At 45.4% G+C, this 26895-nt stretch overlaps 1 protein-coding gene across 1 annotated transcript in view; it reads right to left on the reverse strand.

The window, feature by feature from the left end:
- The window catches only part of LOC148020974 (uncharacterized), a 251506-nt gene that overhangs the window by 111182 nt on the left and 113429 nt on the right, over window positions 1–26895 (reverse strand). Inside the window, exon 4 of the mRNA XM_087699486.1 lies at window positions 15536–15687. Within this exon, the coding sequence (XP_087555612.1) occupies window positions 15536–15687 (152 nt within the window). The remainder of the gene's footprint in view (window positions 1–15535; window positions 15688–26895) is intronic.

Raw genomic sequence — 26895 nt, forward strand, 5'->3', positions numbered from 1 at the left:
AACTGCACCAGCCTCCCACGCGAATATAATGGTTTCATTAAGGATGGGAACTTCTTGATGTGGAGCTTCTTGATGTGGAGTTTGCTGATGATACAACAGTTTACTTGGATGGGAACGAGGGCAACTTTAGAGCCTTTGTAGCAGCCATGGTGACATTTTGCAGAGCATCAAGAGCACTAATTAATTGGCACAAAACCTTTGGATTTTGGATATTCGACACTAGATAGCCAGAGTGGCAACCACATGAGGATTTCACATGGGTTCCCTACGAGACCGCTATGAGATATCTCGGATGCCACGTGGGAATTGACATTACCTCAGAGCAGTAGCTGGCACACCCACTTTTGAGCATCTGACAGAAGCTTTTGTATTGGAGCTCAGCGAGACTCTCATTGGCAGAAAGAGTAGTGGTTGGCAACCAAGTTCTTCTTGCAACCATGTGGTACATCACTTCTTGTTGGGCATTCTCTAGGTCGTGTATTGGTCAGGTGAAATGCCTCATCAGAAATTTCATTTGGTCAAAGGGGATGGGAGACCAGCCAGAGCAAAGCCTTATTGGTCAAGCTCATCAACATTCACTTTCACAGTTGAGGTGGATGGCCGCCTCCAGCCAGAGGACCTTGACCTTACAGCACTCAGTGGCTGCTCTAGGCAAAGAATCAGAGTAGTGGCACACTTTCAAAGAAAATGGCACATAGATCCAGACCCAACCACTTGCCTTATAGATGGATGGAGATATTGGGCATACCAGAAAAGGCCTCTGCAGAGACTTAAGTGGGATCTAAGAGAGTGGGTGTGGAGGGATCCCTTCCTTGATAGGCCATCCGACATACCCTTCTTTGGCTACACTACTAGATTGCGACGGAGGATACTGATGAGCAAGATTAGAGCACAGCCTGCAGCCATCCCTCAAGTTGGCACTTGGCTTGGATATGGCATGGACCCAGTGGCTTGCAGGCTATGTGGCAAGCCAAAGGAGACACAGAGACATTGCCTATGGGATTGTCCTAGATCCCGAGAGATTTGGAGGAGAGCTCTTAAGATAGTATTCCATGGTACAACAGAGTCCATGGTGGCAACATGGGGGGCTACAGCTTGGGTCATAGACAGAGGTCCAGCATGCGGCTATGAGGATACTCAGGGGAGCATTTCTTTTCTCATCATTGGACAACATCTGAGCAGGATCCTTACCCCAAGCTACTCACAGACAAAGTGGACTCGGGGACATTGTCACAGATGGGAGCTGATTTACAGCATTATAGCTTGGTACATTTGGACTACGAGATGTAGCAAGGTCATTGATCTTCAGGATATACCCACTAGGGAGTCTTTATCAAGGATTTGGATAGAGATAGTCCATACTCTTTGTGGGAGATGGGAGAGGTTGCAGTGTAGCTCTGAGAGGATGAGGAAGAAAAGAGAGGCTCTCCTGAGGATTTGGGATTCAGATACCTTCTTTCACAATACCCCTCAAATGGTCTGGCACTTTAGCCCACCAGATTGGTTGTTTACACAACCATTGTATCTTTGATGTACTTAGTTACTCTTCACAGAGTTTCTTGTACTTTGTATTTACCTTAGGGGGACTTTCTCCGAGGTCTTATTAATAGAATTCCCTTTTCTTGGAAAAAAAAAGAATCACTTTGACAAATATAGATCCTATCCAATCTGGCCCATGTGTTTGGATACTAAAGAGAACGATAAGTATATCCTGACTAAGAGGGATGCATTCGAGACCACATGTCCTAATTTCACACAGTTGCTAGAGCATCCCAAGCCTGTTGCTCAAGACCATCCATAACAGAGTGCTGCAAAGTTGTCTGATCCAGACATGTACAGACATTAAAATCCCCCATTACAAAGCCTGGACAAGGCATGGCAAGGCAATGCAAGCCATCCCAAAGCTGACAATATTCACGAGCAGTAGAGGGAGCATACACCCCTACTATCCATATAACCTCTCCCTCATTTAGAATTTCCAGAATCATAAATCTGCCTCGATGGTCTTGAGAAATCAAGTTTGGTTGCAATGAAGATCTGATGGCCAACATTACTCCAAATTTATGTGGAACACAACCACTTAAAAAAAGAGAATAATCCTTATATACATAAGATGATTCTGCCAAAACATGTTAATGCTCCACAGCAGAGAAAACATCCCAATTGCTAGCTAACACCACTTTCCACAACGGATACTACTTACTGCCTGAAGAAATACCTTTCAAATTCCATAAAACAATTCTCATGATGGATCACAGAAAAGGAAACTACTGGACCCCCACTTTCCCTTTCCCTCCAACATCAACGGCTTTGGCTGTCTGAAATCTTTCCATCTCTCTTCAAATCACATCTACCAGATCTGCCCTTTGTAAACTAGCAATCGAAGTACGAGAAGGAAGCTGCTATTGCTGGGCATGGAAAACTTCCCAAGGAGGCACCAGCCTCCCTTGCAAATCAAACTGCAGAGCAGTATCAGAAACCCTTTTTTCATTCACACCAATTGTAGGTTGAGGTTTCATGTAGAACCCCCTACCTCAGCATTGAAAAGTCTGAGTGATAGTGTGTGAAGCTAGGCAAATAGGAGTTGACCGAGGCTCCTCTCTAGCATTACGGCGAACCACCGTAACCCAAGAATTGTCCTGAGGAGCCTAGTTCTAACCCACCAAAAGCGATGCACGCTGAGTATTCGCTTGAGAAGAAGCCTTCTTTCCATCTACTTGTCCCTACTGGACAACTGGCGTAGGAACAACTTCAGGCTGTTGAACCATCTACTGGGGAAGATGGTCATGCATATCCAAATCAGGATCCATAGATCACTGCATTACCTCTTGGCTTCTATCACATTCTGAAAGGAAATGTCCCAGTTGTCCACATCTGAAATAGTGTCCGGCAAATGTGCCCCATTTCAGCTCATAAACCAAAGTTTGCAATCCCGGAACCTCAAAACGCAAGCGAGGTTTCCCTGTATCCCAAAGCATACAAGCCCTATTCCTATTACGGGAGGCCAACCAAGGATCCACCACCTCACCAAGAGATCTCAAAACCAAGGGAAGAAGTCGCCAAAGATATGTAGGAAAATCCACCACCTCGATCCAAATTGGACATGCCCACCTAAGTACCTCCTGAAACTCCACCATAGGCCTCCATGGAACCATATGAACTAACTGACCATCCATGAACAATGGGATACATTGCATAATATGAGCACGCACTTCCGAGGAGCGGAAGAGGACCTCAAAAAAACCCCTCGGCCAATCATAAATCTCTTCCACCAGGGAAGCCTGCCCATGCCCTAAAGCATCATCCTGACTCATCTCCACAATGGCAAGCATAGATTGCAACCAAGCATGGATTCTAGTGATCATGGAGTCCTTCCAGTAAAGTAAAAGATGGCTGCCCTCTCATGGAAGGCAACAATCTGCTGGAGAACTAGATCCGCACCCATAACTAAGACCACATGTTCCCCCTCTTGCAAAGAATTCGCTTTACCCTCATTAGCTTGAGCATATTTTGACATCAGATGATTGGCAATGGTGGCCAACATAAATTGAAAGACTCATTAGTCTGAGAACATGAAGCATGAACATTTTGCGAAGGCAAATTCAGGGCACACAAGTCCGGTTCTTTGACCGACATCTTGAGACATTTACCCATCTCATTCCCTTCCATTAACTGCTCGAAATCTCGAACTGACAAATCACCATCAGATTCTGCCAAGTCTTTATCGTCCCCATTTCCAATATGTTGGTCTAGAAAGGCCATATCAATACCATTAGATTCCTGCAAATTCGCCATTTCTGAAGTTTATGCCTATTACACAGATAATTCCAAGCCTGTCTCAGAACAGAATTGAATCTGTCTCCTTTTGTATGCCGTTGAACCTCAGGACCTCAACACCAATCTATCCTCTACTGTTCTATTTGTACAGATCTTTACAATCTCTCTCACTCTCAGCCTGTCTTACCTGGTGTGAGATGAAAGGATCGAGGTGCAGCTGAGATTCAGTAGACAGTGTGAGAGTGAGAGACAGAGTGAAGCACGACACCCAAGAGAATAGACTGAAAGAGTGTGTAACTAGAAAGTACAAAGTACAATCCTTAAACCTTAGGGTTGTAGGGGGTGTTCACACCCGACACACACTAAGTGCCCATAAGTGTGTAACATAAGCACATAAGCACATGCGACAATAAGACTATAAGTCTGGGGGAAAAAACCTCTCCTACTGAGAGTAAAAAGTGCCCCACTGTCCTACTGATCAGTGACGCTCCCATATGAGCGTAGGCATAAGTGAGGCGTGAGTCAAATACCCAACAAACCCCCCTGGAGTGAAGAGTAATGAAGAGTACAAGGATCATCCGCCACCAAAGGATATCAAATTTAAAGCATCGCGAAATGCTTCAAATTTGTCACGAGGAAGAGCTTTGGTGAAGATGTCTGCCACATAACGGGTGGTAGGACAATAGACAAGGCTAATATCACCTGCATGTAGCCTCTCTCCGACAAAGTGATAATGGATCTCAATGTGTTTTGTGCGTGCATGAAACACTGGGTTCCGTGCCACTACAATGGCACTCTGACTGTTAGTGAACAAAGGAGTAGGCTCCGTAACAGATACATCCAAATCAACTAGCAAGCGTCTAAGCCATACCCATTCAACTGTGGTAGTGAAAGCTGCCTTGTATTCAGCTTCACATGACGATGTGGCAACAGTGGATTGTTTCTTGCTAAGCCAAGAAATGCAAGAAGAACCAAGAAAGAAACAATTGCCACTAGTGGAGTGACGTGTATCATAATCACCAACCCAATCAGAATCATTGTAAGCATGTAACTGCAGTGGTCCTTCCTTGGCATAAAGCAACCCAAGAGATTGAGTACCCTACAAGTAGCGAAAAACACGCTTGACAGCTTGCCAATGTGACATACGTGGCTGATGCATATACCTGCTCAAAGCTGAAACTGCAAACTGTATCTCCGGCCTAGTGTTGCATAGATAGATAAGACATCCAACTGCAGGAGCATATGTATGTATATCAAACAAATCACTGTCATCATGTAATGACAGTTTCAGTCCAGGTTCCATGGGAGTACAAACTGGCTTGCAATCCTGTAAGCCAAACTTCTCAATAAGCTGCCCAATATACCTTGACTGTGATAGCCCAATACCTTGAGCATTATGTATGAACTGGATGCCCAAGTAGTAATGCAAAACTCCCAAGTCAGACATGTCAAAAGTTTGCGGCAAATTTTATTTGAATGCTGAAATCTGATCAGCATGTGTTCTAGTGAGCAAAAGGTCATCAACATAAAGACATATAATCAGCATAGATCCCCCTTCTTTACATACGTAAAGGGTAGACTCAGATGAGCTGTTTAGAAACCCCTGACCAAGCAAGAAAGCATCTATTTTTGCATACCAAGCTCTAGGAGCTTGTTTCAAACCATATAGTGCCTTTTTGAGCTTGCATACCAAGTGTTCTGAGCCTTCAACTGCAAAACCAATGGGCTGCTGTACATAGACTTCCTCCTGAAGTTCCCCATGTAAAAATGCAGTCTTGATATCTAGCTGATGCACTGTCCAACCATAATGTGCAACCAAAGCAATCATAGACCTGATGGTCGTCATACCGGAAGTAGGAGCAAATGTCTCCTCATAATCAATGCCCTTTTTCTGTGCGTAGCCTTTAGCTACAAGCCGTGCTTTGTATTTATCAATGGATCCATCTGCTTTCCTTTTCAGTTTGTAGACTCATTTCGTTCCAATGGCTTTCTTCCCAAATGGCAAGGACACCAAATCCGAAGTTTGATTCTTAGTAATAGAATCTAATTCAGCTTGCATAGCTGCCATCCAATGCACACTGTGTTGTGCATCCTCATAACATTCAGGCTCTTCATTATCAAAAGTACTTGCTGCCATAATAAACTCCATGGTATGTGTTGAATCATGCAAACGAGTTTGCCTTCTAGTACGACCAGCCATGGGTGCATCCAAAGGACTATCTTGCATAGTCTGCAAATACCATCTAGGTAGCTGTCTAGCATCCTAACTGTACGCAAGCTCTTGCTGAATTTCAGTTTCAGCATGATGCTGAATATTCCGATCAGCCAATGGCTGAATTTCTGCACTTTCCATAGGAGTAGCTGGCTGAACATTAGGTTCATTTTCTGAAGCTTCAGCTGAATCACCAAAAGTAATGGGTAGCAGTCCTTCAAAAACATCACGGGCAGCCTGACATGTGTCCAAACCAGCCAAGGATAATTCTGATTTTTCATCAAAAACAACATCCTTGCTGACAAAAACCTTCTTTGTAACGGGATCATAGAGTCTGTAGCCTTTGCTCTCATTGCTATATCCCATAAAAATGCACTTAACAACCTTGTTGTCCAACTTTTTTCTAAGTACCTGTGGAATATGGACATAGGCAAGACACCCAAAGGTACGGAAGTGGCCAACAGAAGGTTTACGGATGTTCCAAGCCTCAAAAGGTGTGATGGTCTTCAAGGCTTTGGTAGGGCATCTGTTCAAAATATGGCAAGCACACATGACTGCTTCCATCCAAAACTATGAGGCAAGCTTTTTGCCTTCAACATACATCTAGCCATCTCCATGAGTGATCGATTCTTCCACTCTGCTACCCCATTCTGCTGTGGAGTATAGGCAGTAGTATACTGATGGACTATGCCTGTCTGCTGCAAAAAGGAATTCAGCATAGAGCACATGCATTCCCCCCCTCGGTCCGAACGGAGAATCTTAATCTTGCATCCAGATTGATTTTCAACAAGTGCACTGAAAGCCAAAAATGCATCATACACTTCTGACTTCTTTTTCAAACAGTAGACCCAGCAAAAATGTGTAAAGTCATCAATGAATGTCACAAAATAATAACAACCGCCCAATGACATGGTTTGCATAGGCCCACAAACATCTCAATGCACCAACTACAATCTGGTTGTTGCTCTGAAAGCAATATCACGAGGAAATGAGAAACGATGCATTTAATGCATCCCTCGCGTAAGTGCTCAGGAGGTCTCTCCAAGAGAGGTAAGCCATCCAGCATCTGAGTACGCTGCAAAAGCATCAAGCTGCCAAAGTTTACATGCCCCAAAGGAGCATGCCATAACTCCGCCTGTATCATAGCAAGAGTAAGAGTGGATGTCAAATATACCGACTGATCTACTGAAAGAGCATCCAACTCATATTAACCATGACACAAAGATCCTGTCAAGACCAAAGTCATGCGTTCTTTATCTCTAACCATGCAACAGTCATCATCAAATGTGACCTGCAAACCACAACGTGCCAAAGAAGAAATAGAAAGCAAATTCTTCTTGATTCCAGGCACAAACAAAGCATCCTGCAGGCGGAGAATAGAGCCATCAATGGCTGTGAGCTGAATCTCCCCAATACCACAAACAGGGTATGATGCATTATTGGCACACTGTACCGATTTCCCAACAGGAGGTACACTAACTGAAGCAAACAAATCTTTGCGAGATGTAATATGTCTAGAAGCACCACTATCAAAGAACCAAGTGTCAGCATCCTCTGTAGAGCTAAGTGCTCTATCGGCCCAAGAGATGTCATAATTGCAAGTGTAAAAACAATAGTCCATGTCCACAACAAAGGACGCGGACTCACTAGCAGTGGAAGGAGTAGTAGAAATAGACATTCCTGACTCCTTTTCTTTGGCAATACGCTTCCTGCACTCAGTGATATAGTGGTCGGGCTTCTTACAATAGTGACATTTGCCTTTTCTAGCTTGCGTCCTCCCTTGTGTCTGATTCTGCGATGTGCCCGAAGTGCCAGAACTCTGTGGAGCATTTTTCACCTTGCTGTTTTTGCCTTTCTGTCTTGCCACAAAAGCCTGCTCAGAGACTATAGCATCCATACCACTATTTTTCCTTGTTTGCTCCTCCTCTAGAAGCAAACTAACCAACTGAATAAAAGTGAGTGGGTGCTCAGCAATCCTCATGGTGAGGTTCAATGCAGTATAAAAAGACAAGTACGAAGGAGGTAAGGAATTCAAGGTGGTGGATATCAACTGTGCATCCAAAAAATACTCATCTACATTCATGAGCTGCTCTCTCAAGTCCTGAATCTTATTTAAGTGATCCTGCATAGAATGACCCTCATGCATCTTCAAAGTTTCCAACTCTTTCTTCAAGAAAGAGATCCGAGTCTCATTCTTTCCTGCAAACATATACTCCAAAGTCAACCATGCATCTCGTGAAGAAGATGCCGAACGAATGTGAGGGATGATGGACCGCTGAACTGCCAAAGCAATCAGCGACAAGGCCTGTGCATCACGTGTATCCCAAGCTTTTTGAGCTGCAGTTCTTGGAGAAAGTGACTGAGGTGGAGCGGGCTGAGGTCCCTGTTGTCCACGTGCGCCATGGGGAGGAGGAGTAACGGGAGCTACAACTCCTGGTCGAGTTTCCTCTCCACTGACATAATCCCATAAATTCTTGGCCACTAATACATTCTTCATCATGAATGACCATAGCGAACAATTGTTTCCGTCCAATCTGTCTTTCTTGGATACATACCTAAAGACATCACCTCCCTGATTTGCCATTATGACAAATTTCCAAAGACAAATGAGCAATGTCAAAGCAGTATGGACTGGAAATCTGCAAATTTCCAGATATTGCAGCAAACACGCTTTTGCAATTAATGTGCAAGGGCATACTCTGTCAAAAAACTGTCTTTTAATGCACGCTTCCCAAGGTGCAAACAATGCTCAACAACACTGTTATATCAAAATCCCCAAAATTTTTTGCCAAAATGTCTCTCAAAACAGTCTTTTTGTGACTGTATCAACAAGTCATATGCAACTGTCCTCAAAATACACAAAAGCCCCAAAATTTCTGATGATCCAATCCAGAAATTTGCATCAAATTTATCGCATGTATCCTGTGCTGTGCTTGCCGCGTATGAACCTCCTCTTCCAGAACTTTGTTCTGGGCTAAAATTAAAAAATTTTGTTTAAAATTTACCTGACGTGGAGCAGGCTGACGTGCTGGTCAGACGGTGTGGACGGACTGCTGGTCGTTGGGCAGACGCAAGCGACAGTGCTGACGTGTAGCAGGCAGGCGGCATAGGAAACGAGTAGCCCTTGCGTTTGACGACGTGGAGCCCTGGCGTCTGACGGCGAGAAGGAGGTTGGCGACTGACGAGCGGGAAGCTGTTGACTAACCGTGCTGGCGACTGACGAGCGCGAGGCTGAAGACGAGCAGGCACGCTAGCTGCACGCTAGCGACTAGAGGCGACGTCTGAACCTGCGCGCTAGCAGACAGACAGGCGCAGAGACAGGTGGCGTGCCACAGGCAGGCGGCCACAGACAGGCTGCGCTTGGATACCACAGGCGGTGCTGGCGCACAGACGAGCTACAGGTCTTGCCTGACAAGCAGAAGTAGGCAGACGAGCTGCGCTATCGGCTGGAGCTGAAGGCCTGGAGCAGATCTGAGAACTGGCGGGGGTTGCAGACAGTGGGAGCTTCAGTCTACAGACTACAGACTGCTCTGATACCAAATGTGAGATGGAAGGATCGAGGTGCAGCTGAGATTCAGTAGACAGTGTGAGAGTGAGAGACAGAGTGAAGCACGACACCCAAGAGAATAGACTGAAAGAGTGTGTAACTAGAAAGTACAAAGTACAACCCTTAAACCTTAGGGTTGTAGGGGGTGTTCACACCCGACACACACTAAGTGCCCATAAGTGTGTAACATAAACACATAAGCACATGCGACAATAAGACTATAAGTCTGGGGGAAAAAACCTCTCCTACCGAGAGTAAAAAGTGCCCCAGTGTCCTACTGATCACCGACACTCCCATATGGGCGTAGGCATAAGTGAGGCGTGAGTCAAATACCCAACACCTGGGATTAGAGCAGGTCGCCAGACCCACGCAATCCGACGTAGAGCAGGGCGCCAAGGAATGTCAGAACAGGTCGAGGATGATGGTCGCGAGCAGGGCAGAAGAGATGGGAAGGCAAGGAAGATGACGAGAAACAGGTCACTTGAGTCATCGTTGTACTCCTCTGTATCAAACTTAGAGAGGATATTGGAGTCCATAATCAGCTACATGGATCAATATTAGTCTCTTTAAATTTAAACAACCGTGAACTCTATATGATATACAACATTAAACATATGAATTTAACGTACTTCAACCCTCAACAACCCCCTACCTCCTACCGTTTAAAATTTTGTATGCGTTGATAAGTGTAGGCATGGTTTTTAAATTGATTTTTCTTTATTGAAAGCAATAAAAACCTCACTCTAACAATAAAATAGGGCTTAATTGAGGCTAAACCTCATGCTTTAGCTCCATTATATAATCACAGACATTAATCTTATTTTTCTTTATTTTTATGATGTAAAAGATTTGATTTTCTCCATTTTTCTTTAATTTTCTCTATTTATTTATATTAAATTACAGATAATTAGTAATTTTCATGTGCAAATTGGTTATTCTTATTTAAAAAATATTTCTTTGTATATTTCATTCCATGGGAATGGCAAATGCATACCAAAATTACAAAAAATCACATATTTTTTCTAAAATCACCTAGTCTGGGGTTTTACGTGTTTTGCATACAATTATTATACAAATGATTTTTTTACGATTATATCAATATGACTAATCAAATAGAGAATTAGCAATCAAATCCAAGCATTACTAACCATTTTTTAAAAAAAATCATTATAAAACCATAAAATCTACCTTATTCGGCTTTATATGAGACCATGACATGTATGGTGTGAGCATCGAAAGGGCCACCAAAGAGAGTAATGAGCACCCTAGAGATTAAACAGGGTTGCGGACTTTCACCCACATAGTAAGAATATCCTGCACCATCAAACAGTAGCAATGCTCAAAGTCCTATGAATAATCTCTAACCATAGAGTAGCCACATCACGGATGACAACCCCCTATTGATATCATAGAAGCTACCTACCATAACAATAAGCCTCTAATGCAACTGATATGACCATGACTTCTAGAGGTAGAGTTGAAGATAAAAGCATTTCTAGCATGCCAGATGTGCCAAAGACCAATTCAATATAAGAAATGAAACAAGTGAGAATATTGTGTCTGTAATGTGTCAATCTTTGGTAATCTTCCCAAGACCAATGCACGAGTAGTTATTCTTTGATATGCCATTGAACTTCAAACCCTAGAAATAGAATCTCAAATTTGTCTAGCAATTGCGCAAGAAAAGATGAGATGTAGTTTCCACACATGTAGTGCAAAACACACAATGGCCACCAGCAATCTTGTGTCACCAAATTATATGATCAATAAGGCGGCCTCTAATCAGAACTATCTAGATACAAACCTTGCCTTGATATGGGATATTTGACTTCCATAAACTGTAGCAACCTATTGTGACATTTTGGGTGCCCTCTATGTATGACCACACCTTATTAGCCTTTTCAGTAAACCATCTTTTATCCTCTATCATCTTATGGTACATTGCATTTTCTTAACCCATCGTAGATGAAGAAATGAATTAAACCTTGGTTAGTGAGAAATTAGCAGGATCTCTCACCATCCTCAAACCTAATCATGCCATTCTATCATCTTCTTTTTTGAACAACCAATTTGTCTCACCAATGCATCAATCTAGAAAGGTTAACGGTTTAGCTCATAGGGGATTGGCATTTTGTTTGGAGTCTAATGGGCACTAATTAGTAATAAACAATAGATCTTGCCAAGAAGAGATCAAATGTGATAACAAAACCAACCTAGGTCATTTAATTGTCTGAATAGAATTTTCGTTTTTCAAGAAAACAAATTTCTATTAATAACACCTTGGAGAAAAACTTCAGGAAAAATACAAAGTACAAGGAACTCTATAAAGAGTAACGAAGTACATTACAAATACCATGGTTATGTGAACAACCAATCTAGTGCGATATGATGCCAAACCATCTAAGGGGTAGTATGGAAGAAGATGCTTGAGTCCCATGTCTACAAGAAGGCTTTTCTCTCCTCCTCATCCTCTTAGAGCTGCTCTGCATCCTCTTCCATCTCCCACAAAGAGTGTGGATGATCTCTATCCAAATCCTTGATAGAGTCTCTGCTATGTATATGCCCTGAAGGTCAATAACATGGCTTGATCTCACAGTCTAGATGTACAAGCACTAAAGTGAATAGCCAATGCCAAACCATGTGTGACTCTAAATGGAAGAAGGTGCTAGAGTCCGTACTGCGAAGAATAGCATCTCTCCTTCTCCTCATGCTCCAACCTAGCCTATAGTCTCTCCTATCTATCGCAGAGTGTGCTAACAATCTTTGTCCAAATCTTGGAGTGTATCTAATGTGGGTTTATCTTGCGAGTCTATGCATGACTACATCTCATAGTCTAGATGTAGAAACAGAAAATGCTGGCAATAAACACCCATCTGTGATGATGATGCCTCTCAATCCACTATATTTGAGAAAGGTCGTGAGTTATAACAATGCTCAAATCCTGACCAAACATGAGAAATAGCTCCCCTCAAGATCCTTGTATCCAAATGTAATGCAGGGCCTCTATTTGCAACCCAAGCTACTTTTCATAAGTCACCAATCTCACACATATAATGGAAGACTATAAGCGGTCTCCTCCATATCTCCTCTGCCTGATCAAAATCCCACAAACAATGCCTGCTCTAAAAAGGCATTCCTCACATACTAGGAGCTGCCAACTGAAAATCCCCTTTGCTGGGGACTTCAATGATATGCCCAGTGGCAAGCACCCTACAAGAGCTGCCCAAAAGTGTGTCCGTGAGAAGTGAGTGAGAAGAGGGGAGGGGAGGCTGTACTCTAGAGACTGCAAAGTATGCTGGGCAGGGAGGCAGTTAGAGAGATGGGAAGTAGCAAGGCAGGCAGAATGGTGGGCAGGGTGAGAAGCAAAATTATAGATTGCAGTCTAGTGGCACTTAGGTGCGATGGTAGAATGGTTAGTACATGGTTCACATCTTATCAAGCTAAACTCTTTGCAGCTAAGAAAAACCTTATCTGTAAGATAAATAATTTCTTTTATAGAGAAAGAGAGAAGTCCTATTAATAAGTCCCCTTAGGAAAAGGTATCCCGAGCCAAAATACAAAGTACAAAGCAACCCTGTAAGGGACTTTCATGGGGGGGAAAAAAAACAAGGGGGAGACTATTACAAGGCCTAAATGAATAATCAACCATAAGGTCTTAGATAGCACCAGAATATATGGGGATGAGATTGGAAGAAAGTGCCGAATCCTAGGTCCTGAGAACCACATCTCTCCTCATAATCTCCAATTCCCCTATATCCACTCCTATCTCCCCCAAAGGATGTGGACAATCTTTGTCCAGATCATGGAGAGATTCTTTGCAGTAGATATTTCCAATAAATCTATAGCATGGTTGCATTTGGTGGTCAACATATTATAGGAAATAATGCTAGCTATGACCTTCCATCTGTGACCATGCCCCTAGGTCCACACTACCAATGAGAGCTCTAGCATGGCAATCATGCTCACAAGTCCACAAACAAGGTAAGCATGACACCCTTGAAGATCCTCATATCTACAAGTGCCATGATCGAAGAAACCATCCCCCTCTTCCTCTCAAAGATACCTTGCATCCTCTCCCATCTCTCCCATGTGAAGTCTGGATGATCTCTAGCTGAATCCTCAATAGAGTCTCTGTGATCAAGATTTACCAGGCTGTGATACTAGCAATCAGCTCCTATCCGTGATAGTGTCCTAGGTCCACTATGCCTCTACGAAAAATCTAGAGTGGGGATCCTATTGAAATGTTGTCCAGTGATGAGAAAAGAAAAGCTCCCCTGAACATCCTCATAACTACATGTTGGGCCTCTATCTATGACCCAGGCTACAGCCCCCTAGGTCGCCACCATGGTCTCTCGTTTGCCGTGAACTATCATCCTGAGGTCTCTCCTCTATAACTCCTCAACCCTAGGGTATCTCCATAGGCAGTGTCTCTATGTCTCCTTTGCCTCACCACATCTCGTGTATGCCACTAGATCCTTCCTATATCTAAGCCATGTGCCAACCACTAAGCTCCAATGAGCTAAAAGTCATAGGAAGAGAGATATCTTCCTAGTCCTAAAGCATTGATATAGCCTCCTCCAAACCTCATATAAGAACTCATTTGAGATTCCCTCTCTGAGCCAATGTAAAGTGCTTGCTACCTATGCTCCAATCTTGCTCATTTGTATCCTCCTTCCCAGCCTAGTAGTGTAGCCAAAGAAGGCCACGTCACATGGTCTATCAATGAATGGATATCCACACCCACTCTCTTGGATACGGTTATCATCTCTGAGAGAAGCCCAATATCTCCATCCATCTACAAGATAAGTGGCTAGATCTGAGTCAATGTGTCACTTCCGCTCAAACCTTGCCTAGAAGAAGGCCCCTCACAATAAGCTTCACCATCAATGCTCTACTTTGATTGTCTAGGTCAATGGTCTGCAAACCACCTCTAGATCTAGACTGAATAATGACATTATGGGCTATCTTAGCCATCACAGGACTACCATCTCCAACCCACAAAATGAAATACCTAATGAGCATTTTCAGCTGGCCAATGCATGACCTTGGAGGCCCAATAGGAGGTGGCAAGGAAAAATTGGTTAGCCACAACAACCCTCCCTCCTAGTAATAATCTCATTGTCCTCCCATACAGCAACTTCTGCCTTATGCTCAGGAGTAAGGGCACAAGCTGATGCTCTAAGGTAATATCAATGCCTACATGACAGCTAAAGTATCTCATTGAAGTTCCATAGGAACCCAACTGAATTTCTCATGTGGCCTCCAATCTGCCTGCGAGTTACACAAATCCAAATTCCGTAGGGTTTGTGCTAACTAATGAGAGCTCTTGAAGCTCTGCAGAAAAACCTCCATCACAGCTACACAGGCCATGAATTTTTCCTCATCCCCATCCTGGTAGACAGTTGTGCCATTTGCAAACTCTGCATCCAACAACTCCTCAAACTCTGGGATGGGAGTCTGATGCCTCCAATGCCCACAGTTCTATCCCTAAGAAAAGAGCTCATGGGCTCTTCAACAAATAGGAAGAGAAGAAGTGCAAGGGGGCATTCCTGTTACAATGTTCTCTGAATGCTAAATGTGTCACCTCTAGCACCACCAATAAGAGCCTCACTATCAGCTCTGGAATATAGGGCTGCTGCACCCCTGATTCACTGCTTTGGAAAACCCATCCTCAGCATGCTGCCCTCCAAGAACTTCTAATCAACTTTGTCATAATCCTTCTCGAAATCAAGAAATAACACAATGAGGTCCTGTCTCCTGGATCATACAAAAGATGTGCATTCCCAAAAGGTAAAAATATTGTCCAAGATGCGCTGCACTCCCCCAAAAAACTTTTCTCAGTAGGGTGGATGGGGTCTGGAATCAAGAGAGAGATCTGAGAATGATTGCTTTATTATAGTTTTAAAAATTAAAATATAGTAGCCCCACTTTTAAAGAGAATTTCAATGTACCAATATGAAGGAGGCTATAGTTAAAACCAGAAAATGTAGGTTTCCAACCTCCACGGCATTTATTTCCACATGCAAGGGTGGTAATCTGCGAGGTCCTGATTGAGAAAGCTTTCGAAATCTTGTTAAACAGTACTCTGCAGCTTTTGACGGATTGGACATCCCCTCATCCTGGTAGCTCATTGCATCACCAGCCCATTGACCTACAAAACGATCAGCAACCTGTTCCACTCATTTTCTCAGAATGTCATTGTTTTCTCTCTGAAAAGTTTAACTGCAAGTATTAGATTCTAATGTCCATTCACCATTGCATCCGCAACTTACTAACCCTGGTTGTAAGATTATGTTCATTAAGTTCTTTCAGTTGTGATTCCTCACAAACATTTGTGCAGCTAAATAAACGCTACCCAATGTAATCTTTCAGACATTCTACACCACTTAGAAAGAATATTTGAATCATTGACGAATGCTTTGATAGGTCAACTCAATGATATAAAACCTATATCTATGGTTCTAAGTTTACAAATAAAATGCTGAAAATTTTGTCCAAGATGCTGCACTCTCATGGTTCTAAGTTTACAAATAAAATGCTGAAAATTTTGTCCAAGATGCTGCACTCTCAGAAGACCTTATTGTGATCCTCCTCGACTTCGAAAAGGCATATGATCACATGGATTGGGAGTTCCTGTAGGGCACACGCACAATGTTGAGGATGGGCTTTCTAGAGAAGTGGGTCAAGGGAGTAGCAGCTCTCTATTCTCTTCAGCACATAGCCAGGCCATGACTGGTGGGGCAACAGGAGATAGATTCAGCATCATATATCAGTCAAATAAGGATGTCCACTAGCTTGTTTCTTGTTTTTATTTGTAGTAGCGGCCATGAGAGATAGATCTATAGGCATCATAGGCATCAAGCTACCCATCCTCAAGTTTGAGGAGCTTATTGATGTGGAGTTTGCTGATGACACATCAGTTTACCTAGATGGGGATGAGGGTAACTTTAGATCCTTTGTTACGGCCATGTAGAGAATTGCAGAGCATCAAGAACCCTAATTAATTTGTGCAAATCCTATGGATTTTGGGTGTGTGACACTAGACTACCGGAGTGGCCACTACATGAGGATTTCATGCGGCTTCCCCCCCAGATAGTTGTGAGATATCTCAAATGCCATGTGGGGATTGACATTACCTCAAAGGACCAATTGGCACCTCTCAATATGAGCATTAAATAAAAGTTTTTTTTTTTTTCAAGTCAAATGTGCCTGATTATATTACTCAAAAAATCTGATTACAACGGAGTGCTCATGCTCAACAGACTAGCTGGAGCTGTCACAAATACATCAAGTAGACAAGCCTCTCAAGGTGGTTTGGGGGGGGATGGGGGCAAGAAGCCATGGGGGGGGGGGGGGGGGGGGGGGGGCGGGGGCGGTGTATCGCCATCTAGGGCTGCCTACCTGCATCACGAAAATTAGGTCCTGGACGCCCCAAGTGCGCACGAGATGACAACGGAGCTCTTGACGAGCCCTGCACCTGATCCCATCGGCTATGGAGGGAGTGGATGATGGAGGTCCAAAGCTCTGCTAAGGTCATTTGTACTGAAAGTCTCTCTCCACAGAAAGCCTCCCGACACCGCGCCTTCCAAATATGCCAATCAGTAAGACTCCCTATGATCTCCAATACCTCAAAGCAGTCTGCTATGGGCTCCAGTACTTGAAGGATGGGTAGAGCTTCCAAACCGACCACTGCGCATGACCCTGCCTCAATAATGAATATCATGTCCTGCATCCTGGCCTCATACAGAAGGTGACGGCCCTGGTTGACTGCCTGCCAGCAGAAAGCTCCCCATGAGATACATCCAAGGCTGCATGTTATACGGCGAAGGATGCGGCATGCTCCCCTCCACATGAGCTGCACTGTCTCACACGACCAAAGGCAATGCTTTGGGGTTTTCAGGGGCTGCTGTGTGCAGTGCTTACAACCTTCCTCCTACATCTGGGCAAGCCAACTTCCCACCGCCAAGCCTCCATGTGCCTTTAGCCATAAGAAATACGATACCCTCCTCAGCCTCCAGCTATCCCATAGGCGGCGCCAGAAGGTTCGTCGGAAAGGCTCCATGATGCTATGCTCGGCCCACTGCCTGCTATGTGACGAGGCGCAATCCATATCCTCCTACATCAGGTAATGTCTACCAATCCTGGCAGTGTACTCCATGAACCTCAGTGGCTGCTTGGCAACCGCAATGGCCGGCCGTAGCCACTCTCCTGGATCCCACTCCAGCTCATCAAGTGGCCTGCCCTCCCAGAACCAAAGGTGCCACTCCCTAAGCTCCTCCTAGAAGACAAAAGGCTCCAGCTGCCATGTCTTCCCCTAAAGGCCAATCACTCGGATCCTCCTCCATAAAAGGACAGCTAACTCCTCATCCTGTTGCCCTCTGTCAAAAGCCAAAGACGCCCCCCCCTCCTGTATGGTGAAGATCCCAGGTGGAGCACCACCCACTCTACCTGCCACCTGCAGGGGGATGCCTGCTGGTGAAAACCTAGCGGCCTATACCTCCCCAGGCTCTATCGGCTCTCGTATCGGGGGAGCAAGCCACTCTTGAGGTATTACTGTGTCTGTCTCCCTTCTCCTCAACTCCACTCCTCTCTGGCAGCCTAATACTCTCTGCACCACCTCCTCATCCACCATCCTATACACCTCCCACCATGTCCTGATGCTACGAGGAGCCGGGCCTCCCAACCAGCCCACTGGATGTGGGGGCGCTTGCCAATCTGTGCCCCTTCCTGATCTCTAACCTAGGGGTTCCAAATCAACGGCTGACCGTCTATCTCCTCCTAGCAGCCTCGGGGGCTCTTATTATGGCCTTACGAAGGCCCTGCCACACACGAAGCAAGCTATGTAAGAAATGTGATCTAAGGGGGGGGGATCGGAGCTGACATGAAGATCCATCTCAAGGACAGTCTCCACTCATCGCCAAGCCTCAGTCTACAATCTTGAAGACCCTCCTACAATAGGACCTTCCAGGTTTGCCCTCCTAGTGTGAGACCGCGGACAACTAGCTTGCCCAAGAGGGCCATGCTGTGATACTCTGGGTCTATGATCCCAAGCCCTCCCTCAGACTGATGAAGTATGATGGTCGCCCACGCCATCTTGGCCCTAGAATTCCTAGAGCCGTCTAACCCATACCAAAGGAAGTTCCGCACTAGGCAATGAAGCTGCACTACGCAGGATGAGGAGAAGCACCAATATGAGGCGATGTACCAGGCCGTCGCTAGGAGGACTGGGTTAACCACTAGGGCTCGGCCTACTAGTGAGAGGCGAGTCGTGCTCTAGTAGGTCAACTTCCTCTGAATAGAACCAAGGATTGGAAGAAACTGCTGGGTGGGAATGATGTCGAGTCCCACCTGGAACCCTAGGTAACGGACGGTCTGCCCTCTACTCACCCATCTAAATCCGAGGTGGACAAAAACCAACCGACTTTCGCCAATTCATTTTTGCTCCCCCTAGAGAACAGAACACCTCAAGAGCCAGCCTCACTCTCTCTAGCATCAACTCATTGTCCTCTATCTAGAGTGTTATATCATCTACATACTCCTCTCTCACTCGAAGTTGGAGGCCGTGTAATCCGCTCACACGTGACTTGAGGAAGTGACACATCGCCTCTGCAAAGAGTAAGAACATGTACGGGGCCGGGAGGCAGTCCTATCATTTCGATCTTTCCAGCCGAAACTCCTCCCCTCGCCTACCACCTATGAGAACCCTGTTGGTGGCCGATCTATAAAGTGTGGAGACCCTGCGAATCCAAGCTTGGGGAAAACCCAACCTCACCATGGTGCGCTCTAGGAAATCCTTATCCACCCTGTCATAAGCTTTCTCGAAATCCAAGAGTAGTACGGCCAATCTCTGCCCACTGTGCTGAGCCCACTCTGTCGCCTCAAAGAAGGTGAATACACTGTCTAGGATGCTCTTATCCTAGATAAAGCTTGTTTGTGTGTCATGAATGATGTCTAGAAGCACGGGACATAGTCGCCTACCAATCATCTTTGCCAGTACCTTATAGGCCACTAATAATAAGGTGATCAGTCTCCACTAGGAAAGCTCCAACCAGTCTCCCCCTTTTGGGAGAAGACTGATAAGGCCTGCCGAAAGACTCCCTGGCATGTGTCCTGAGGCCATCCTCTCTCGAGCATTTCTGCCCATCCTATTTATGAAAAGCCTCCTCTAGTTCCTTCTCTAGTGAAGGGAGCAAGGAGGGAGCGCCCCATCTCCTCTATGACGAGGGCTAGGATGTGATCCCAAACCTGCTATCTGCAACGTTGTCCTCTGGTTAAGGTTGTATGCTGCTGGAAGAGGCGTCTGTAGTAGTCACTGGTAATCTCCATCACCTGGTCTGGGCTAGAGCAAATCCTCCCATATTGATCCTGAAGGCTACGTATCTGCTCTCCTGAGGTGCGGGGCTAGTGGGCCTGAAAGAACTCCCTGCACATCGTGTCCCCCTTCCGCGCCCAGAAGGTTGCTAAGGTGTGTAATGAGAACTCCGAGCGCGTGTCCTCTAGGCTGACGATGGTTGCTCGTACGCACACCTCCTGTGCATGGAGGATGGGATCCCTTGGTGTCTCCTGTAATAATCTATGTGTGGCTGCTAGGTCCCGTAAGAGTGCTCTCCTCTCCTCCCAGCACTGCTGCCTAGCCTGTAGGGCTGCCTCCTGGCAAATACTGCTTGACTCAGCTAGGACCTCTACAGCCTCCTCTGCAATCCAGTCCCTCCTGCTCCACTCTCTAGTCCAAATCTGCTCAATGTGTCTCTTCACCTCCTCTCTCCTATAGATCGAGTCAGGGATCTCACAGGATCGTGTACCTATGGAAGATGCTAGGGAATCAAGTGTTAGGAGGACCGGGCAGTGATTGAACAAAGTGGTGCCAATCAACTGCCCTATTTGGCCTCCACGAGAGCATCCCCACTCTCCCACATAGAACCTGTCCAACCGCTCCAGCAAGACTCCGCCTAGCCACCTGTATCCCCACGAGAAGTCCAACGACCTTTCCCTCCTGTGGAAAGCTGGGTCTCTCCAAGCATCACGAGCTCCTACTGCCAATAGGAAGACCTCCCATGCCTCCTGCTCCTCCCCAGCCATGCCTTGATAATTTCTACCTCTATCCTCCTCATCCTCCAAGGCCTCCAGGTTGTTGAAGTCTCCTCCAACAATCCAAGAGTCCACCTCTGGGAGTCCTGCTGCGATCTCCACCTAGAACCTACTGCGTGCCCTGACCTCAGTGGGGGCATAGACATTGAGGACTCCGAGGAATGAGTCCCCAATATCCAACCTTACCCATACAACCCTCCCTGCCACAAACGCCCCATGATCCCATATGCACGCAGTAAGGCTCGGGCCAATAAAGGTGCATACACCACCACTCCTGCCGTAGGACCCATGGCGTACTTCTAGTAGGTGTGTAAACTGCCTGAAGAACCTTTCCTACCCAAGAGGCCTGGGTGGGAGTGAGCTTGTGCTCCTGCAAAACTAGGATGTCTATCCGTCCCACAAGGGCCGGCTGCAACTCCTGCTAAACAATCAACTTCCTGGAACCATATGCCCCAATGTAGTGGAGACTATTCACATTCCAAGATGCAAGGTATAAACTTATGGGGAAACCTTTGACTCACCAAATAGGCATCTATTCGGTGTGGAAGCAGCTGATGAGAAGAAAGAACTATTGGGCATACAAGTACGCTTTGCTGCAGGCCTGGACGGCGTGTTCCAATCCCCCATGGTGCCTCGGGCGGACCATAGGGTTGATAGATGCTCCAAGTGGTACTACCAATGTATCTATCAGCCATGTTGAGAGTCGTGACTCTGTACACTGGTAGAAATAGGCTGCTTGTGCCAGGGGCCACTCAATCACATCCATTGGAGCTCTCCACTGTGGAGGGGCTCGAAAGATAATGCTCAAGCATTGGACCTTGGCACCAGCCTACCAGTTAATGTGCTGTGCAAACAATGCTAGTCCTTCTCCCATCCACTGGGAGATGTGGTCCGCCACGGACTCTTCACCTCCTCTATCTGTGTCGTCGTCCAATCCCCTGAGTGAGAGGACTGAAGGAAAAAGGCATAGTTTGGTCTATCCGGTGGTGCTAGTAGATGGACCTTGCCCCTCCTTGACTTACGAACCACAAATATCCCCACCTCCATAGGTAGTGGGAACTCTCCGCGCTCCACAACTCTTAGGTAGAACCACGGGCCACTACGGAAGAACTCCTGCGGTAACAGCTGTGCCTCTCTCGAGAAAGTGTAACACGCGGAAGTGGCAGATGAGCTGGTGGCTGTGTGGAGAGGGCAAGACTGCTGGTGTGAGAAGGATGTAGGCATGTGTGACTCATCACCTCCTGTGGGAGGAGGGGGGGTTGGTCTGGGGGGGAACACCTATACTGGGTGTGGATCAAGGGGGGTGCTTGGCAGGGGGGACGGTGGGGGATCCATGCGAGGTGTGGGGTGGGTGTGGGGAATTTGGGATTTCAGGTGAGGTAGTCTTTGGCGCAGGTGGTGGATGTGGGGGACTACGGTCTTGCCGAGTGGGGCGGGCAGGGGGGGCTGCAGAGTGCTTTGATGGGGGGGACGTCACTCGCCCTTCTACTCCCTACTACCGAGGTTGTGTCTCTGAGGAGCTGGCTGCGGCCCCCCCTACTGTCTCCCCCTCTGTCGTCTCCGGACCTGTGTGAAGTTGTCAACGTTCACCTACGGGCCTGTCGACAGAGCCACCTTGGCTCCAAAGCACGTGCAATCTGTTGCATGATGCCCAAAGTCATGGTAGTGTAGGCACTGCCCTGGTTGCCCAATCACAGTGACCTATTGCCTAAAGGTGTAATCTCCTGCCTCAATCTCCAAGAACTTTGGAATACTCTTTGTGTCTTCCACGGCCACTCATACCTTTGGGCCTATCATTCACCAGTTAGTGGAGGACATTGGGCGGATCAAAGGGGGTGCCCATCATTCACTGAATATTGCAAGAGATTAGCACCAAAGATTTGGAAGGAGATTTTCAGCTGCCATTATTAGAGCATGGAGATCTATATCTTCGGAGCTTCATCAACTCCCCCCAACTACTAGCGAAGAGAAGAGGAGATAGCCTGTTCTTTTTAATCATTATTTGAAATCAAAGTCAAGCCACACCATTGATAGAGGACACACTTGTCATGGGGGCGATTCTCTATACAGGTTGCTACATCAGTGGGGGATTGGTTTGCATTTCAAGAGTTTCCATAGGAGACTCAAAGGTAGAGATTCCATAGTCTTAGGGGAGCTAGGGCTATGGTTGAGGCCGTGAAAGAGGGAGTTCCACCAAAGTGGTAGAAAGATACAACTACAAGACAATCTTGACCTAATAGCACTTAGTGGTTGCAGGAAAAGGATAAGAGTAGTGGCACACTTTGAGAGGAAGTAGCACATAGACCTAGACCTAGCCACTTGTCTCGTAGATGGATGGAGATATTGGGCATATGAGAGGCCACTACGAAGACTTCAAAGGGATCCAGGAGAGTTCGTGTGGAGGGACCCCTTCCTTGACAGACCATGCGAGCAGCCACCCTCCATTGGCATAGAGAGGGAATCTCAAATGAGTTCCTACACAACTTTTGGAGGCGGCTACATGACAACTTCAGGCCTCTCTTTCTATGGCTTCTAGCCCATAGGAGTTTAGCAGTTAACACTTGGCTTGGATATGGCAAGGACCCAATGGCATGTGTGTGATGTGCTGAGCCAGAGGAGACACACAGACATTGATTATGGGACTGCCCTAGAGCACACAAGGTTTGGAGGAGAGCTCTTCGGATACTTTTTCATGGAACTACAGAGTCCATGGTGGCGACATGGGGGCCATAGCTTAGGTGACAGATAGAGGTCCACAGCATGTGGCTACGAGGATGTTCAAAGGAGCACTTCTTTCTCATCATTCAACAGCATCTGAGCAGGATCCCTACCCCAGATTACTCACAGATACAATGGACTCAAGGGCATTGTCATAGATGGGAGCTGATTTCCAGCATTATAACTTCGTTCATATGGACTGCGAGATGTAGTGAGGTCATTGATCTTTAGGATATATCCACTTGGGAGTCTTTATCAAGGATCTTGACAGAAATAGTCCACACTCCCTATGGGAGATGGGAGAGGATGCAAGGCAGCTCTGAGAGGATGAGGAATAGAAGAGAGGATTTCCTGCAGATTTGGGATTCGCGTATTACCCCTCAGATGGTCTGGCATTTTACCCCACCAGATTTCTTGTTCACATAACCGTTGTAATTTCTATGTGCTTAGTTACTCTTCACAGAGTTCTTTGTGCTTTGTATTTACCTCAGGGGGTTTTTTCTGCGAGGTGTCATTAATAGAATTCTCTTTTCTTGAAAAAAGGAAAGTTTACAAATAGAATGCAGGGGCTGTTCTTGCTTGAGATGAGACCTCCAAGAAACATGCCAGTCAGAGCAGTTAGAAGGGCTTGACATGTATTGATAGTAAGTTTCAATGTAAACGATCAGTCTTTGAAACTTGATTATTTTACCAACACATCCTGCTCAGAAACTGATAAGGGATGCAAAATCTTAACCCTTGCAAATAATCATTCTGAAGCTTTGGGCTGCTGTGAAAAAGAAGCACAACATAATTCAGTATCCAACTAGATGCTCATTGATATTTTTGAAGCTCCAAATACTAAGAGGCTGCATAAGCACATTTGGAAGCAACAGTCCAGCTCAAACAGGCAAGACACCATGCATAGCACTCTAAAGTCATCTTTTCGACTAATTTTCAAGAGCCTTATCAGCTCACTGGCCTTGGCACTTAGTCCCCCTCCGCTTATTTGTGACAAATTCAGAACACCATTGGAATCACCATTTAAAGATTGAGGAGTCATCAGAGCCAACACTCCCATCAGGCATCTATGTAGCTACAAATACTAAGAGGCTGCATAGGCACATTTGGAAGGAACAATCCAGGTCAAACAGGCAAGACACCATACATAGCACTCTAGAGTCATCATTTCAAATAATTTTCAAGAGCCTACCGGCTCACTGGCCTTGACACTTAGTCCCCTCCCACTTATTTGTGATAAATTCAGAACACCACTGGAATCACATTTCAAGATTGGGGAGTCATCAGACCCAACACTCCCATCACACACCTATGTAGCTACAAGTTGAGGATGTACCTCGCCTATTAACAAGCAATGTGGATTTGGATCATTCTTTAGAAAGACTTTTGCCTTTTTTCTGGGCCTCTAGAGAAGGAACCAGGGAGGGTAATCATCATGGCCTTGTAGCCGACATTCTTCCTTGAGAGCTGCCAGCCAGGGAGATGTCTTGTTCCCTGTTTCTATTTCTCTGTTATTGTTGTGGATATTTTACAGACCAGATGTACCTATCTTGGAAAAAGAAACGTTTACAAATAGTATGCATGGGCTGTTCTTGCTTGAGATGAGACCTCCAAGGCTCCAAGAGAAATGCCAGTCAGAGCAGTTAAAAGGGCTTGACATGTATTGATCTTAAGTTTCAATGTAAACGATCATTCTTTGAAATTTGATTATTTTACCAGTGCATCCTGCTCAGTTTCAGAAACTTATAAGGGATGCAAAATCTTGGCCCTCGGTAAACTGCAAATAATCCATTTGAAGCTTTGGGCTACTGTGAAAAGGAAGCACAATATGATTCAGTATCCAACTAGATGCTTATTGATATTTTTGAAGCTCCAAATACTCAGAGGCTGCGTAGGCACATTTTGAAGCAACAGTCCAGCTCAAACTAGCAAGACATGATGCATAGCACTCTAGAGTCATCATTTCGACTAATTTTCAAGAGCCTACCAGCTCACTGGCCTTGACAAGTTCAGAACACCACTGTTATCACCATTTAAAGATTGAGGTGTCATCAGACCCAACACTCCCATCACGCACCTATGTAGCTAGAATTTCAGGATGTACCTCACCTATTACCGAGCAATGTGGATTTGGATCATTCATTAGAAAGACTTTTTCCTTTTTTCTGGGACTGTAGAGAGGGGAGCAGGGAGGGTAATCATCAAGGCCTTGTAGCCAACATTCTTCCTTGAGAGCTGCCAGCCAGGGAGATGTCTACTTACTAATTTTAATTCTCTGTTATTGTTGTGGGTATTTGACAGAACCCACTGACCCCCCCCCCCCCTTTCATGGTACCTCGAGGGTTTATGGCCTGATTAGGTGCCAGTCTTGTGGCACAGTGTGAAAGGCTTTACAAATTCCACAAAGAAACGATAAGGTGTCTTTGCCTACAATCATGCTCCTGAAGGTGAGAATGTCGCCTAGTGTGCAAAAGTCACTAGCAAAACTAGCCTGCCCAAGGACATAGACACCTACCTTCTCAGCTAGGGACTGAGCTTGCCAAGGTGAAAGTATAATCTAGTTTGCAAAAATTACTGGGAGAACCAGCCTCCTCCAAGAACATAGAAGCCTACCCCTTTGGCTAGAAATGGAGCTCCACTTCAAGTACCAATCCATACATTCATGTCCAACCATAATGGTCACGTAACTCCTAGGATCCATGGGGTCATGAGATCCCTATTGACAAATACCTTTTTAAAGACACAGTCGTAGAGTCTATAGCCTTTTCTCTCACTACTATAACCCACAAAAATGCATTTGACAGCCTTGTTATCCAACTTTTTTCTAAGTGCCTGGTGAATGTGTGCATATGCAAGACACTCAAAGTACGAAAGTGCCCAACAGAAGGTTTCCAACTGTTCCAATCCTCAAATGGCACAACATTCTTTAATGCTTTGGTGGGGCATCTGTTTAAAACATGGCAAGCACACATTACGACTTCCATCCAAAAACTATGTGGCAAGCTCTTTGCTTTCAGCATACATCTGGCCATCTTCATGTGAGTGGCTGATTCTTCCTCTCTACAACCCCATTCTTTTGTGGAGTATAAGCAGTAGTGAACTGATGAACAATGCCCTTCTGCTTCAAAAAAGAATTCAGCATAGAGGACATATATTCCCCCCCTCGGTCCGAACGGAGAGTCTTTTTATTTTACAGCCAGATTGGTTCTCAACAAGTGCTACAAAAGCCAAGAATGCATCATACACTTCTAACTTTTTCACTAAAGAATAGACGCAGCAGAAGCCAGTAAAGTCATCAGTAAAAGTCACAAAATAGTAACATCAACCCAATGACTTTGTCTACATAGGCCCACATACATCTAAATCCACTAACTGTAACTTGGCTATGGCTCTAAAAGCAACATTATGGGGAAACAAAAACCGATGCATTTTCCCAAAAATACATCCTTCGCACAAGTGCTCAGGAGGTCTCTCCAAAAGAGGTAATCCATCTAGCATCTGTGTACACTGTAAGAGCATCAAGCTACCATAATTCACATGACCCATGCGAGCA

Source organism: Lygodium microphyllum, chromosome 18, assembly GCF_053477565.2.
Source record: "Lygodium microphyllum isolate KBCC chromosome 18, Lygodium_microphyllum_v1.1.10, whole genome shotgun sequence".
Lineage (NCBI taxonomy): Eukaryota > Viridiplantae > Streptophyta > Polypodiopsida > Schizaeales > Lygodiaceae > Lygodium > Lygodium microphyllum.